The sequence below is a fragment of the Eschrichtius robustus genome, chromosome 15 (assembly GCF_028021215.1).
Source record: "Eschrichtius robustus isolate mEscRob2 chromosome 15, mEscRob2.pri, whole genome shotgun sequence".
In the NCBI taxonomy this organism is placed as follows: domain Eukaryota; kingdom Metazoa; phylum Chordata; class Mammalia; order Artiodactyla; family Eschrichtiidae; genus Eschrichtius; species Eschrichtius robustus.
In genome coordinates this window covers 34,818,675-34,829,743 of record NC_090838.1, presented here as the reverse complement: position 1 = coordinate 34,829,743, position 11,069 = coordinate 34,818,675, and the positions used below count along the sequence as shown (strand labels likewise).

The window sequence follows — 11,069 nt, the reverse complement described above, 5'->3', positions numbered from 1 at the left end:
CCCAAAACCCAGGAAGAGGGGGCCGGGCTTTCCATTGACTTTTCTGTCTCCCCACTCTCCATATATTTATTTCTTGCTCAAAGAAAGGCTCTGAGAAAGAAAAGTGTGCATTACCATGTGGTGGGCAGTGGTGATGATGGCCAGGCCCAACCCTGCACAGAGGCAAAGCTGACCTGACTGGAGGCTGCCCAGGGCACCCTGGCGTGACTGACATCCCACCGTTAGGACACGAGTCCTCTGGGTAAAGGCTTTGTATAGAAGAAGCCAGTGTGTGTTAAAATTTTAACCTCGTTAGTCCCTCCTGTCTTTTGTTAGGACATGGATGTGCAGGGCCAAGGACGGAGACGGGAACCATGGGAGCAGGGCCTGAACGCACACTGTGCCAGCTTCAGTGTTTGCATGGAGATTTCATTCCTTCATCACACGCTGCCCCCCGCCCCTAAACAGACATCAAAGACAAAACTGAGGACGAGAAAGGCAGCCCGGGAAAATGCGGCTTGGGAAGAGTCCTTGCCATGAAATGTCATTTTATTAATTGATTTTTTTTTCTTACAAAAATAAACATTTTAATGAACAAGAAGTACAAAAGCTTCTGGATATACAAACTCCAGGAGTGGGGAGAGGCTGCTTTTGGCTGCTTTGCGGCTTTCACTGAAAGCAAATGAGGCAGAAAGGCCCCGGCCCCACCCCCGCCCCTGGTCCTGGCTCAAACTGCTACCTGCTCCTCAACCCCATGACTTGGCTCATACCTTGTGTGCTCCTCTGCCCCCCGCTCCTGGGCTGGCCGGTGAGCGCCCCTGTCAGGTGCCCAGAGGCGGCCGCCCCAGGTACAGAATCATCCATCTCCCGGAGCATCCCTTCAAGTCTCCGGTCAGGAGCTTGGCTAAGAGAACACTCCGTGACTGATTGTCCCCACGCGGCCCCCGCCGGGCCATGGCACATGCAGCAGCACCAGCCGCAGAGGCTCTGGCTACATTCTCGCGCTACGAACGCAGTGATGGGGCTGCCCACAGAACCGTCCCAGTGAGGGGCAGAGCCCCCCGTGGGGGGACCGTCCAGAGCCTCGCTGGCAGCCCAGAGGGTGAGAGGGGCAGTCAGCCCTCCATGATTCCTGCCTTGGAGCCAGCAGTCCCAGACCTAGACTGGTAAACTCACATTTTAACATGTGGCATTATTGCACGTTGTCCTGGTCACCTCGGTCTGTCGGGGATGTCAGCCTTGTCTGCAGGGGTGCCCAGGTGACATGCAGTGCTGCCAGTGCAAGTCACAGGCAAGCCCAGCTGGCAGGGATGGTCAGCTGAGCCCACAGACAGGTCAGCCAGAGGCCCTCACATATGCGGTCTTGCTGGGATCAGGGACCACGTGGCTCCATCCTGTCTTGAAAAAGACTAGTTGCCGACCTGGGGGCAGAGGTAAGAGGTAACAGGACTGGATGATTCTCTCCCTGGAGGCAGGGCCACTCTCCCTATAACGCAACTGCCCTGAGGACACTTGTCTTCTCACCATCGCTGGCTTCTGATGGGGGACCGCTACCTGTCAATCTCTTCCGGGGAGTCCAGTCACCTCCCTCAGGATGTCCTTTCCCACTGGCTCACCTGTCCAAGTGGTCTGGTTGGTGACCACAAAGGCCTGGCACTGGGCGTGGCTCTCACAGATGTCCACAGCCTCGGCCAGGTTGAACACTGAGAGGAGGCAGCTTCCATGGTGGTAGGATGGCCAGCAGCGGTAGTCTTCCTGGGGGATGGTACTGCCTGGGAGGTGCTGGTACTCTGTGGGTTGGGGATGGAGCTCAGATGAGAACTCTCTGTGCCCAGGGGTAAGGGCTGGGGCCGCTTTCTTTAAAGGGCTGTGAGCCACATTTCCTAGGTGAGGGCTGAAATCCAGCCCAGTCCTCCTAGCATGGAGATGAAGGCAGCTCTACCACTGTGAAATTGGGATGACCACTCAGGAAAGGCAAAGCTCAGGTTTACTTTTTGGGAGACACACGTCTCCCAAATATAAGGGCACACAACTGGTTCAGGCTACACATGACGGCGGGCACAGGCATGGGATAAGTGCACACACAGAGCCATTGGCTGACCAGGAAGGTTGCTGAGCTCAGAACATTTTAGACATTTAAAGCCGGGCTTCTCAAACTTTGATGTGCATGTGAATCTCCAGGGAATCTCGTTAAAATGCAGATTCTGATTCAGAAGGTCTGGGGTGGGGCTTGGGAACTGGCATTTCCAACCAACTTCTGGTGCTGCTGGTCGGCAGACCACACTTTGAGTGGCAGAGAGTTTAGAGCTGCCCTTTGGTCCCATTTCCTCCTGGCCTTGGGGAGAGAGGCTAGGCCAGTTCCTCGGACAGGGGGTCAGTCATGGAGTTTTTGAAGTTCAGAGGCGTGCAAATGAATGTAAAACACAAAAAATTACCATTTGGGAATCCACAACTTGAGTATTTGGGGCAGAGGCTGGAGGAAGAATGTGAAATCTCCCCATTTCACAGAAAGAGCCCCCAGAGGCTCTGAAATCTCCTCAATCCAGAAGCTGCTTGGCCGCAGGCCTCCTGTTCACCCGAGTCTTTCCCGCTGCCTGGGGAGCCCCAGCTCTGGACTGATAATGCAGAAGCCCTGGGCCTCTGGCCACCCCGCCCTCCTGCCTCCTTCTTCTACCAGGGACTAGACCAAAGTCCAGGGCTGGCTGTGATTTATAGCCCCATAAACAGCGTCCTCAGGGACAGAGCCAGCCATTGTTCACCTCGTTAAACTTTATTTACAGGGCTAACGAGGGCTCCCCTACCCTTAAGACTGGCCAGAGCTCCTTGAATACAGAGGCTGCCCATCCCTCGCCCCCCTGCCAACCATGCTAAACCCCAGGGCCTCAGCGGGAGAGACCACAGCCCACAAGCCATGGCTAGAATTCTCTCTCTGCCCTGGAGCTTCTTAACTGGTTTCAGTGTGGAGCCCTTCTCCACCTCCAGCCACCCTCCCAGCCCCAGAAGGGCGAGGAAGGAAAGAGTAGCAAACATATATTGTGTTCAAGCTGTGTAACAGGAAACGAGTTAACTGCTCTCACACATTTCACCTGCCATTTAATCCCCATAAGAATTCTGAGGCAGGTAATCCTGAACCCAATTCACTGATGAGGAAAGTGAGGCTCAAGGTGTCAGTTAACTTGCTCATAGTCACACGGTAAGTACATGGTGGGGTTTGCAGCCATCCAGAGAAGGGGTGTCAGTGCCCACCCCCCAGTTCAAGGCAGAATTGTAGTTGTTCTAGCTCAGTCGAAGTGAAAGCTAAACAGCGGTCTCTGCAACACTCCACGTGTGAATCTCAGAGGGAGGATAAGCCACTTCCCCGATTAGGGGAATCACCCACCCTCGCACCTGCTCCCCACCTCCCCAGCCCCTGGATCCTTGCCGGGGCCACTCACCGGCTCTGCTGGCCTCTGTGGAGTTCTGCAGATACTGCCCGCTCCGGTACAGGTGCAGCACCTTCTCCAGCTGGGCCAGGGTCTCGTCCACCCCCCAGGTGAGCTCTCCTGCAGAGTGCACGGTGCTGTAAGAGGATACCTGGGCTCCTACTTCTCCCTGAGGTAGGCAGCCAGCTGCCTTTTCCCCCTCCCTCTGGAGCCTGGGCCCCGATGACCGGAGGACTGGGGACTGGGTTTGCCACAGAATGTCACTTTGGGAAATGATGTTTCTGGACCATGTGCTGCCCTGGGTCATTCTTATGCCCATGCTTGCTGGGGGTGGGAGAGGGTGACGGGAGGCAGATGGGCTCTGGAGAGCTCACCTGTGGCGTTGACAATGCTGTCCAAGAGAGGCCGCAGTGAGGGTGGGGCACTATGGGGCAGGAGGTATGTGAAGAAAAACCTGGGGCAGAGAGAAATCAGGGGCTTAGTGGTTCAGCCTTTGGGGACATATCCTTCTTCTACCCCAACTTGGGACAGAACCCCCATCTGGCCAGGAAGCCTGCTCTGTCAGGCTAATCAACTAGGCCTATACCCCCAGAGCGTGCCAAGGAGTCTCTTCAGACTCAGGCTCGGGGTCTGGGCACACGCTAAGGCCACAGGTAACTTCATACCAAACTGAAATCTGAGGTCTGTTTTCCCCACCCGTCCCAGGGACCTTCCCACCCTTCAGCCCCGCATTATCCCCCGGCTGACCCGTGTCAGAGCAGCCTCATGGCTTGGCCCTATGAGGAGCTTCCAGAGGTGAAGGGCCAGGGGAGGAAGGGGCAGGGCCTGTCCCACCAGCCCTAGGCTCTGAGTCTGACACTATTTTAAGAAGCCTCCAGCTGCCACCCCCCAACCCAGATTCTCCTTGGAGCTGACTATTTTTAGCCTCATGGTCAGGAGCCTGAATGTTCCCTTCTTGAAGGGGTGGAAGCCTTCCCCCGCCCCTGCTACTCCGCTGGTCACGGCTGCGTCTCCCAGCCTGGCTGGCCTCCTGGACCCCGTGCTGGCTCCCTCCCTGCCCCCCGCCGCCCCCCCACCCCCACCCCACCCCCCGGCTCATGCTCCCTCGCTGCCGGCCTTCCTGAGTGGGGATGGAGGTCACCTGTAGGCATTGTAGAGGTTGCGTTTCTCATTCATGGCCTCGCACCAGCCCTGGGCTGAGCAGGGCAGGGTGAAGTTCCTGGCTGGGAACTCGAGTGTGCAGTCAGCGCTGCCTGTGCACGGTGTCTCCTCCACGCGGGCGTCATCCAGATCCGTCACCTTCAGTTCCCCATCCACCAGCACGAACTGTCGGGGGCGGAAGTCCAGCAGAGTGACCGAGCCCAGCGGGGAGTGGGCCAGGTGGTGGAGGAGGCGGCCCAGGCTCAGGCAGATCTGAGGGGCAAACACCAGGCTGCTCACGGCTTCTCTCCTGGGAGGGCGCCTGGGGGCTCCCCGCTTTGGTGCTCTGGACTGAGCTTGGGGGTTTGCCTTTTTCTTTAAGGCTCTGGAGCTCACTAAGGACTGAGGCCTGGGGCCTTACTTAGCAAGCCAGTGATTTTCTGTTACCCCCGGTGGGCCTGACCCTGAGGCCAACATGGAATAAGTGGGAAATGGGCAGAGAGAAGTCTGGGCATACTGCATATCCTCCCTGAAGTTGCATCTTCGGTGTGGCTTCTGTCCAGCGTATGCAAATAGAGGGAGGGTCAAGAATGCCCTGAAGCTCTTGTCTAGTCCTAGGACACTGGCCCTCCCGCAGCCAGGCTGAGAGTATGTGTGAGTGTGTGTGAGTGTGTGTGTGTGTGTGTGAGGGCAGCAGGAGCACAGAAACCTCAGGATCCTCTCTGCCTCGTTTCTCTTTTTAACCCTTTGGCCGACGGCCGAGTCAGCTTTGCTCCATCCTTCCCTCCCTCTCCCTCAACTGAGGAGGAGTTGAAGCTGCTCTGGAGGGCTGGCCTGCTAAGGGAGAACCATCCCAGCAAGGAGCCCAGGGCCCTGGCCCTCTTCCCTGCTCACTCGGAAGCGATCCTCCCAGGAAGTCTGCAGCAGCTGAATCATTTCCACAGGGGCGCCCAGCTCCGTGATGGTGGTCAGGGTGTCCGGGATGTCCTCGCTGTCCTGGTAGCAGTAGCCATAGAGCTGGAAGAGGCCCAGGCGGGTCATGAGGTCACAGGATGGGGGTGGGGACAAGGAAGGGCTGGGTTTTCACATGCCCCCCACCCTCCCATCCCTAGGTCTTTGCCTCAGCTCGGGCCAGAAGAGAATAGCAACGTTGCCTGGGAAGCCTGCCCTCTGTCCCAGCAGCCAGAGTTCCTACTGATTCCATCAGCCCCTTACCTCTGGCCACTCAGGTAAATGGGCAGGTCTGGCCACCTTGTGTTAACCGTGTGCCAGGCACTGTGTTAAATGTTTTACAAGCAAAACTCAATTCTTAGAATAACCTTAAAAGGGCATAGTAGGTACTATTAGTATCTCCAATTCACATGTGAGGAAACCAACTCAGAGAGGTTAAGTTACCTCCCCAAGGCCACACAGCTAAGAATTGCAGGATCTAGGATTCAAATTTATGTTACTCTGATTCCACAGCCTTGTTCTTTCCACGAGTACCATTTGCTAATCGCCCAGCCAACAAATGGATATTATACCTCCTCCCCTGCTCTAATCCTTGTCTTTGCTTCATCATTTTCACTTTCTGGCACCTTCATTTTTCCTCTGCTCTGGTCTTTCTGGAGGAAAAGCAATCTCCCTTGGGATTGGTAACAAGTGTGGATCAGAACAAAAAGTATCCAAGGGGCATATCATTGGGTGTTCTTTGCATAGCTGGTGGGCGGGGTGGGGTGGGGTCACCTGTATCAACTGGGGTAGTAGTAAGGGTGGTTCCTAAGGAAGGTCAGTTCTTTGAGGGCACGGTCACAAGAGCCGGCCCGCTCCATGTGATCTGGGGGAGGGGCTTTGTACAGCTCAGCTGGCCAGGGGCTTCTGGGAAGCACAGCCTGACTTTGTCACTGACACCTAAACCAGCATCCACAGAGATCTCTGCTTCTCCCAGTCTCTCCCACCATGCTGCACATCAGCTACGGATCAGACGGTGCTCAAAACAACCAGTACCCTGTAGGGAGCAGGAACACAAAGGCCGAGTTGTCTGGGCCAGAGTGGCAAGAGGGGAGAGCTGCACAATGGGGGGTGTCGGTGAGGTGAGGCAGCGGGGGAGCCAAGCCCCTGGGCTAGATGTCCCTGCACACTGTCACCCTTCACACCCTTCCCAGCTCCACTCCAAGCCCTTATATGCTCCCTTCCATCCCAGGAGTGCCCTTGCAGCTCCCCGTCCCTGGAGCCAGCTGCCTCAGTCCTGCTGGCACGAGGGAAGGCATGTCTCGGTGTCACCGTCAGATCACTAGGGTTGCAGCTTGGGGGGTCAGGGGGAAATCCCCGGTGCCCTCGTCTTCCCTCTCTCTCTACCCTCCCCACCCCACATCAGCCCAGGGAGACCCCAGACCCCAGTGGGGCAGAGGTAGGGGTGAGGTAAAAGGAGCAGCCCTGGAGCCTGGTTCTCATTTTCTTGCCCAGAGCCTGAGCCTTTGTGGGAAACTTCTGAAGGTTATTAAACACCCGGAGGTCGTTAAATGCGCTGTTAACGAGGTATTAATCAACACCCCTCAGGAAAAAATAAAAAGACACCATTAACCCCCCCCAAGAAGCGTGAGGCTGAGCATTTCAGTCGCATCTTTTGTTCCTTTGGGAGAAGAAATATACTCTAGCAGGGCCAGAATCAGGGCCCAAGCAGGCCTGGGGCCCCATCTGAGGCCTGAGGCCCTGGGAACGACAGAGATGCAGGGGAGGGAAGACCCTGGTGCCCTTTGACCCTGGGCTATAGAGGCATCTATCACGTGAGGGAGTGTGGTGTGTGTGTGTGTGTGTGTGTGTGTGTGTGAGAGAGAGAGGTGGGTTGGGGAGGGGTCACAGAGATGGATGGAGAGATCTTGCCCAGGCAGTCCCCGGACTGAGCAAGCTCTGGGAAGGGCCCGGTGGGACACGCTATCCTGGCGCTTTTCTATTAGAACCAGCACCAACTTCAGGGCTGCCAGAGAGGCGGCGGGCGGGGGGGGGGGCCTCGGGGAGCGGGAAACACTCTCTGGCTCCTCCCCGGTTCAGCAAACAGTCCAACAGTTTTGAAATTTTAAACGATTAAGAGGTATTAAAACAACATTATTTCTAGTTCCCTGCACACCAGAACTGGAGCCTCCTAAGCAGGAAGACCCCCAGGCAGGCTTACCTGGAGCAGAGGTGGCATTGCTGAAGAAGCCAGAGGGATACTGGCCTGGGGGTTGGGGGACGAATGTAGGAGACCCAACACCAAAGCAGTCCCTAAATTCACACTCAGGTACCTCTACCTCCCCGTAATGGTAGCTTTTCAACCTCTCCCCTGACAGAAAGGACCTGGCACCCTCTCCATCTTGTAACACTTCTGTCCTAGGGCAACTAACCCCAGTCTCTGACCCTGGTAAGAGTAACACAGACAACCCAGTCTCGGTCTAGAGAGGGAATGAGTGAAAACGATTCAGTTGTAATATTTCTTTTCCTTTGGCACCTTCAGCATTGGGCTGGGGGCCTGACATATGCGTGAGGGTGGTTAGCTGGATGTTCGTCTTGAAGTTTGGGTGGGGTAAGAGAGGGCGGGAGGAGTTCCTTAAGAGACAGGAAAGCGCATCAAACCTCAAATCCCTTGTAAGGGAGGGGGGTGGGGTCTTGAGTCAATTAACTAACACTTAATATCCTGCTAAGACACTCAAGACCTTCTCCACTGCCTCAGAATCTGGCCTACACCCCGGGTTTCCAAAAGGTTCCCAGGAGCTCCTGGGGAGCAAAGAGAACAAGATCCTCCCAGTTAGACTGGCCACGTGACCAACTGCTCACTCCCTGTAGCTCCAGTGTCAGCCGTGCAACAGTTGGCTGACACTGGAGCGTAACCACCCATAACTGTTGGCTCTGCCTGACCTTCTGCAACCAGTTCAGGGCCCAGGACCCAGTCAACGAGTGTCTGACCAGGGCTGGAGTAGCCTGGGGAGACTGGGAGCCAGCAGTAGTATAAACAGCTCTCTGGCTTCTCTCTCCTATTCTGCCATGCCCACCCAGATCTGGGGTCCATCTCACTCCTGAGGAAAGGAGGGAGGGATTCCTGGGTTTCTGACCAGTTCTGCCGGGTGCAGAAAGGTTAATTTGACTGGGCTAGGAGGTGGAAGGTGCTGGCAACGTTCCTCAGCTGGGGAGTCTGAACAAACCCTATGTTCACCGGGCCAAAAGCAGTCAGGGATTCCCCTCTCAGTCCGCTCAGACATGTGCTAAGGGAACGGTTCATCTAATCCTAGGGCTGACTCAAGGACCGAGGAGAGCTGGGGGAGAGGAGGAAGTGGGTGTGTTAGGGCAGTGCTGGGACTGTGAGAGGCCCACTCTCTTAGTCTAGCCTGGAGGGGACAAGGTGGGGTCTCATCTTTCCCCTCTGCCCCCCAGTGAAGGGGAGAGACAGAGTCCCATTTAGTAGGAACCTGGGCATCTGGTCTTCTCAGTCTTCTAGCCTCTTGGCCACATTTGCTCAGATAATGTGACATGCAGACCCTCAGGTCCTCAGCCTGTCCCCTGAGCATTGAGCTAGGACCCCGAGGCTTCCTCAATACTTCCAAAGCCTACTTTGAGGCCCAGGGTCTCTTCTGGGAAGGGCCATGCATTTTCTGGCCTACTATCCAATCCCCTCCAGTCCTTTCAGCAGCTTCTGGGTGGGGTATGGGATATTCTCTGGGAATCAAGCCTGGTCTTTTTCTAGCTCTTCCCAACCCCATTGCAGTCCCACCCCAACTTCAAAGCCAGACAAGTCACTGTCTGGAAGTTGAGAGAAGTGGGGTTCAGATTCCATCAAGAAAGCGGACCCTATCATTGCAGTTGGGACCCTGACTCAGGGATGACCTCTGCTCATTGTTTTGGCTGGGGTCCCTTCCCTGGTGCTCAACACCCCAGCTCCAGCCAGAGGCAGGGTCCTAAGCCTGAACGGACCTCCACCCCTACCCTGAGTTTGGGGACCCTCTCTCCTGTCCTCAAGAGATACGGTTTGTAAGCTGAGAAACCCGGGAGTCTCTCCGTAACGGGACGCCCACCCAGGCAGGGTGGTGTAATGGGAAGCTGCCATGGTCCGGGTTCTGCCCCTAGCTTAACCTGGGCAGTCATCGGGGCTCCGCTTCTTTATCTGTAAGACCAAGGGTTCTCTTCCAGCCTGAGTGGTCGGGCACGGGCACGTCCAGCCAGCACCCTTATCCCTGCACCCGCACCCTCGTACCTGCAGCACGTTGGGGTGCCGCAGCCGCTCCAGCAGCACCATCTCCTTGAGCAGCTTGTGGGCCGCCAGCCGATAGCAGCCCCTCCGCGCCCCGAACTCGCGCACACAGCTGCCCAGATCGTGGCCGCTGAAGTCCACCGCCTTGAGCGCCACCGCGACGCCGCCGGGCAGGCGGACACGGTACACGGCCTTGGTGTAGCCGGAGCCCACGTACTGTGCGCCGGACACGTTACGGAGCGCGGCGCAGCCCAGGCGCGGGCCCGGGCCGGAGGAGCCCGGGCCGGGGGAGCCCGGGCCAGGAGCCGGGGGCCAGCCCGGAGCGCCGTCGGGCAGGGGCCGGGCCCGCGGGGGGCGGGGACGCTGCAGGCCCGGGCCGCCCGGAGCTAGGTCCATCAGGCGCCGCCGCTCCGGCCGGCCGGCCCCGGGACCGGGGCCCCCGCGGGAATAGCGCTGCACCTCCTCGTAGCGCGCTCGGATCTGCCGGGCCAGCTCCCCGCGGCCCCCGCGACGGCCCGGGCCCGGGTCTGGCGAGGGCCCGGGGGACTGGCCTGGCCGCGGAGGCTCCGAGCCCGGTGCGAAGAGCACGTTGAGGACCGAGCCCAGCAGGAAGGAGGCGCAGAAACCCGCGGCCACCGCCGCCCGCCGGCGCCGCATCGCTCCCCTCCCCCCGGCCGGCCGGCCCCGCGCGGCTCCCCGGCCGCGGCCCCGGGAGGCTCAGGCTCCGAAGCGGCTACGCTCTGCGCCCCGCGGGTCCCCTGCCCAGCCCGCGCGCATGGCCCCGGCGGCCCCGACCCCGGCCCCTCGCGGGCTGCACATCGGCCTGACACTTGCCTCCCTCCCGCCCTGCCCCCGCCGCTTATAAGGCCCGGAGCCGCCCCCGCCCCCGCCCCCTCCGCCTCCGCCTCCCAGCTCCCGGCCGGAGCCCGTCCTCGGCGCCGCCCCCTTCGGCTGCCCGGCCCGGCCTTCCCCGCTGACTGACAGCGGGACCTCCTCCCGCGGCCGTCCGGGCCTGGGAAGCGGCGCGGAGGCGGCTCCGGCCCTGCCCAGCCCGCGGCCCCCGAGCTCGGGCCGGCGAGAAAGGGAGGGGCGGCAGCGGCCCCGGGACGCGCGGGGGCTCGGGCCCAGCGCAAAGGCGGATAATGGGGTCGGGGCGGCCGGATAACGGGACCGGGAGGCGGCTAACGGAGCCGGCCGGGCAGGGTGGGGGAGAAGATGAAGGGGCGAGGCCAGCGGGTAACGGGTTCTGGAGGGGACGAGCAGCTGGGTCCGGGGTGCTGAGCATCCGCGTGGTCCCAGAGCTCCCTCCCGGGGACCCGGGGCCTTGG

General features: G+C 58.9%; 1 protein-coding gene across 3 annotated transcripts; it reads right to left on the bottom strand.

Moving 5' to 3' along the window:
• Nucleotides 1-497: 497 nt before the first annotated feature.
• Nucleotides 498-10,557, bottom strand: PKDCC (protein kinase domain containing, cytoplasmic). Of its 3 annotated transcripts, none has more exons than XM_068564874.1 (7): nucleotides 9,745-10,557; nucleotides 5,436-5,558; nucleotides 4,543-4,814; nucleotides 3,776-3,855; nucleotides 3,414-3,538; nucleotides 1,596-1,769; nucleotides 498-1,400 (listed from the first exon to the last, which is right to left on the bottom strand). In XM_068564874.1, exons 1-7 carry the CDS (start codon nucleotides 10,396-10,398, stop codon nucleotides 1,389-1,391), a joined length of 1,440 nt encoding a protein of 479 aa, XP_068420975.1. In that variant the 5' UTR covers nucleotides 10,399-10,557; the 3' UTR covers nucleotides 498-1,388. The 3 variants fall into 3 exon arrangements, with proteins under 3 accessions (XP_068420975.1, XP_068420974.1, XP_068420976.1); XM_068564873.1 differs by having other exon boundaries at nucleotides 3,414-3,521; XM_068564875.1 differs by having other exon boundaries at nucleotides 3,414-3,521; nucleotides 4,543-4,727.
• Nucleotides 10,558-11,069: the final 512 nt, after the last annotated feature.

Bases quoted from the DNA above. Each gene is read 5' to 3' on its own strand.
- PKDCC (XM_068564873.1), bottom strand. From the start codon at position 10,398: ATGCGGCGCCGGCGGGCGGCGGTGGCCGCGGGTTTCTGCGCCTCCTTC. The intron at 4,815-5,435 runs GTGAGCAGGGAA...TTTGCCCCTCAG, and splicing joins CCTGGGAGGATCGCTTCCGA to ATCTGCCTGAGCCTGGGCCG. The intron at 3,856-4,542 runs GTGACCTCCATC...TCTCTGCCCCAG, and splicing joins AACCTCTACAATGCCTACAG to GTTTTTCTTCACATACCTCC.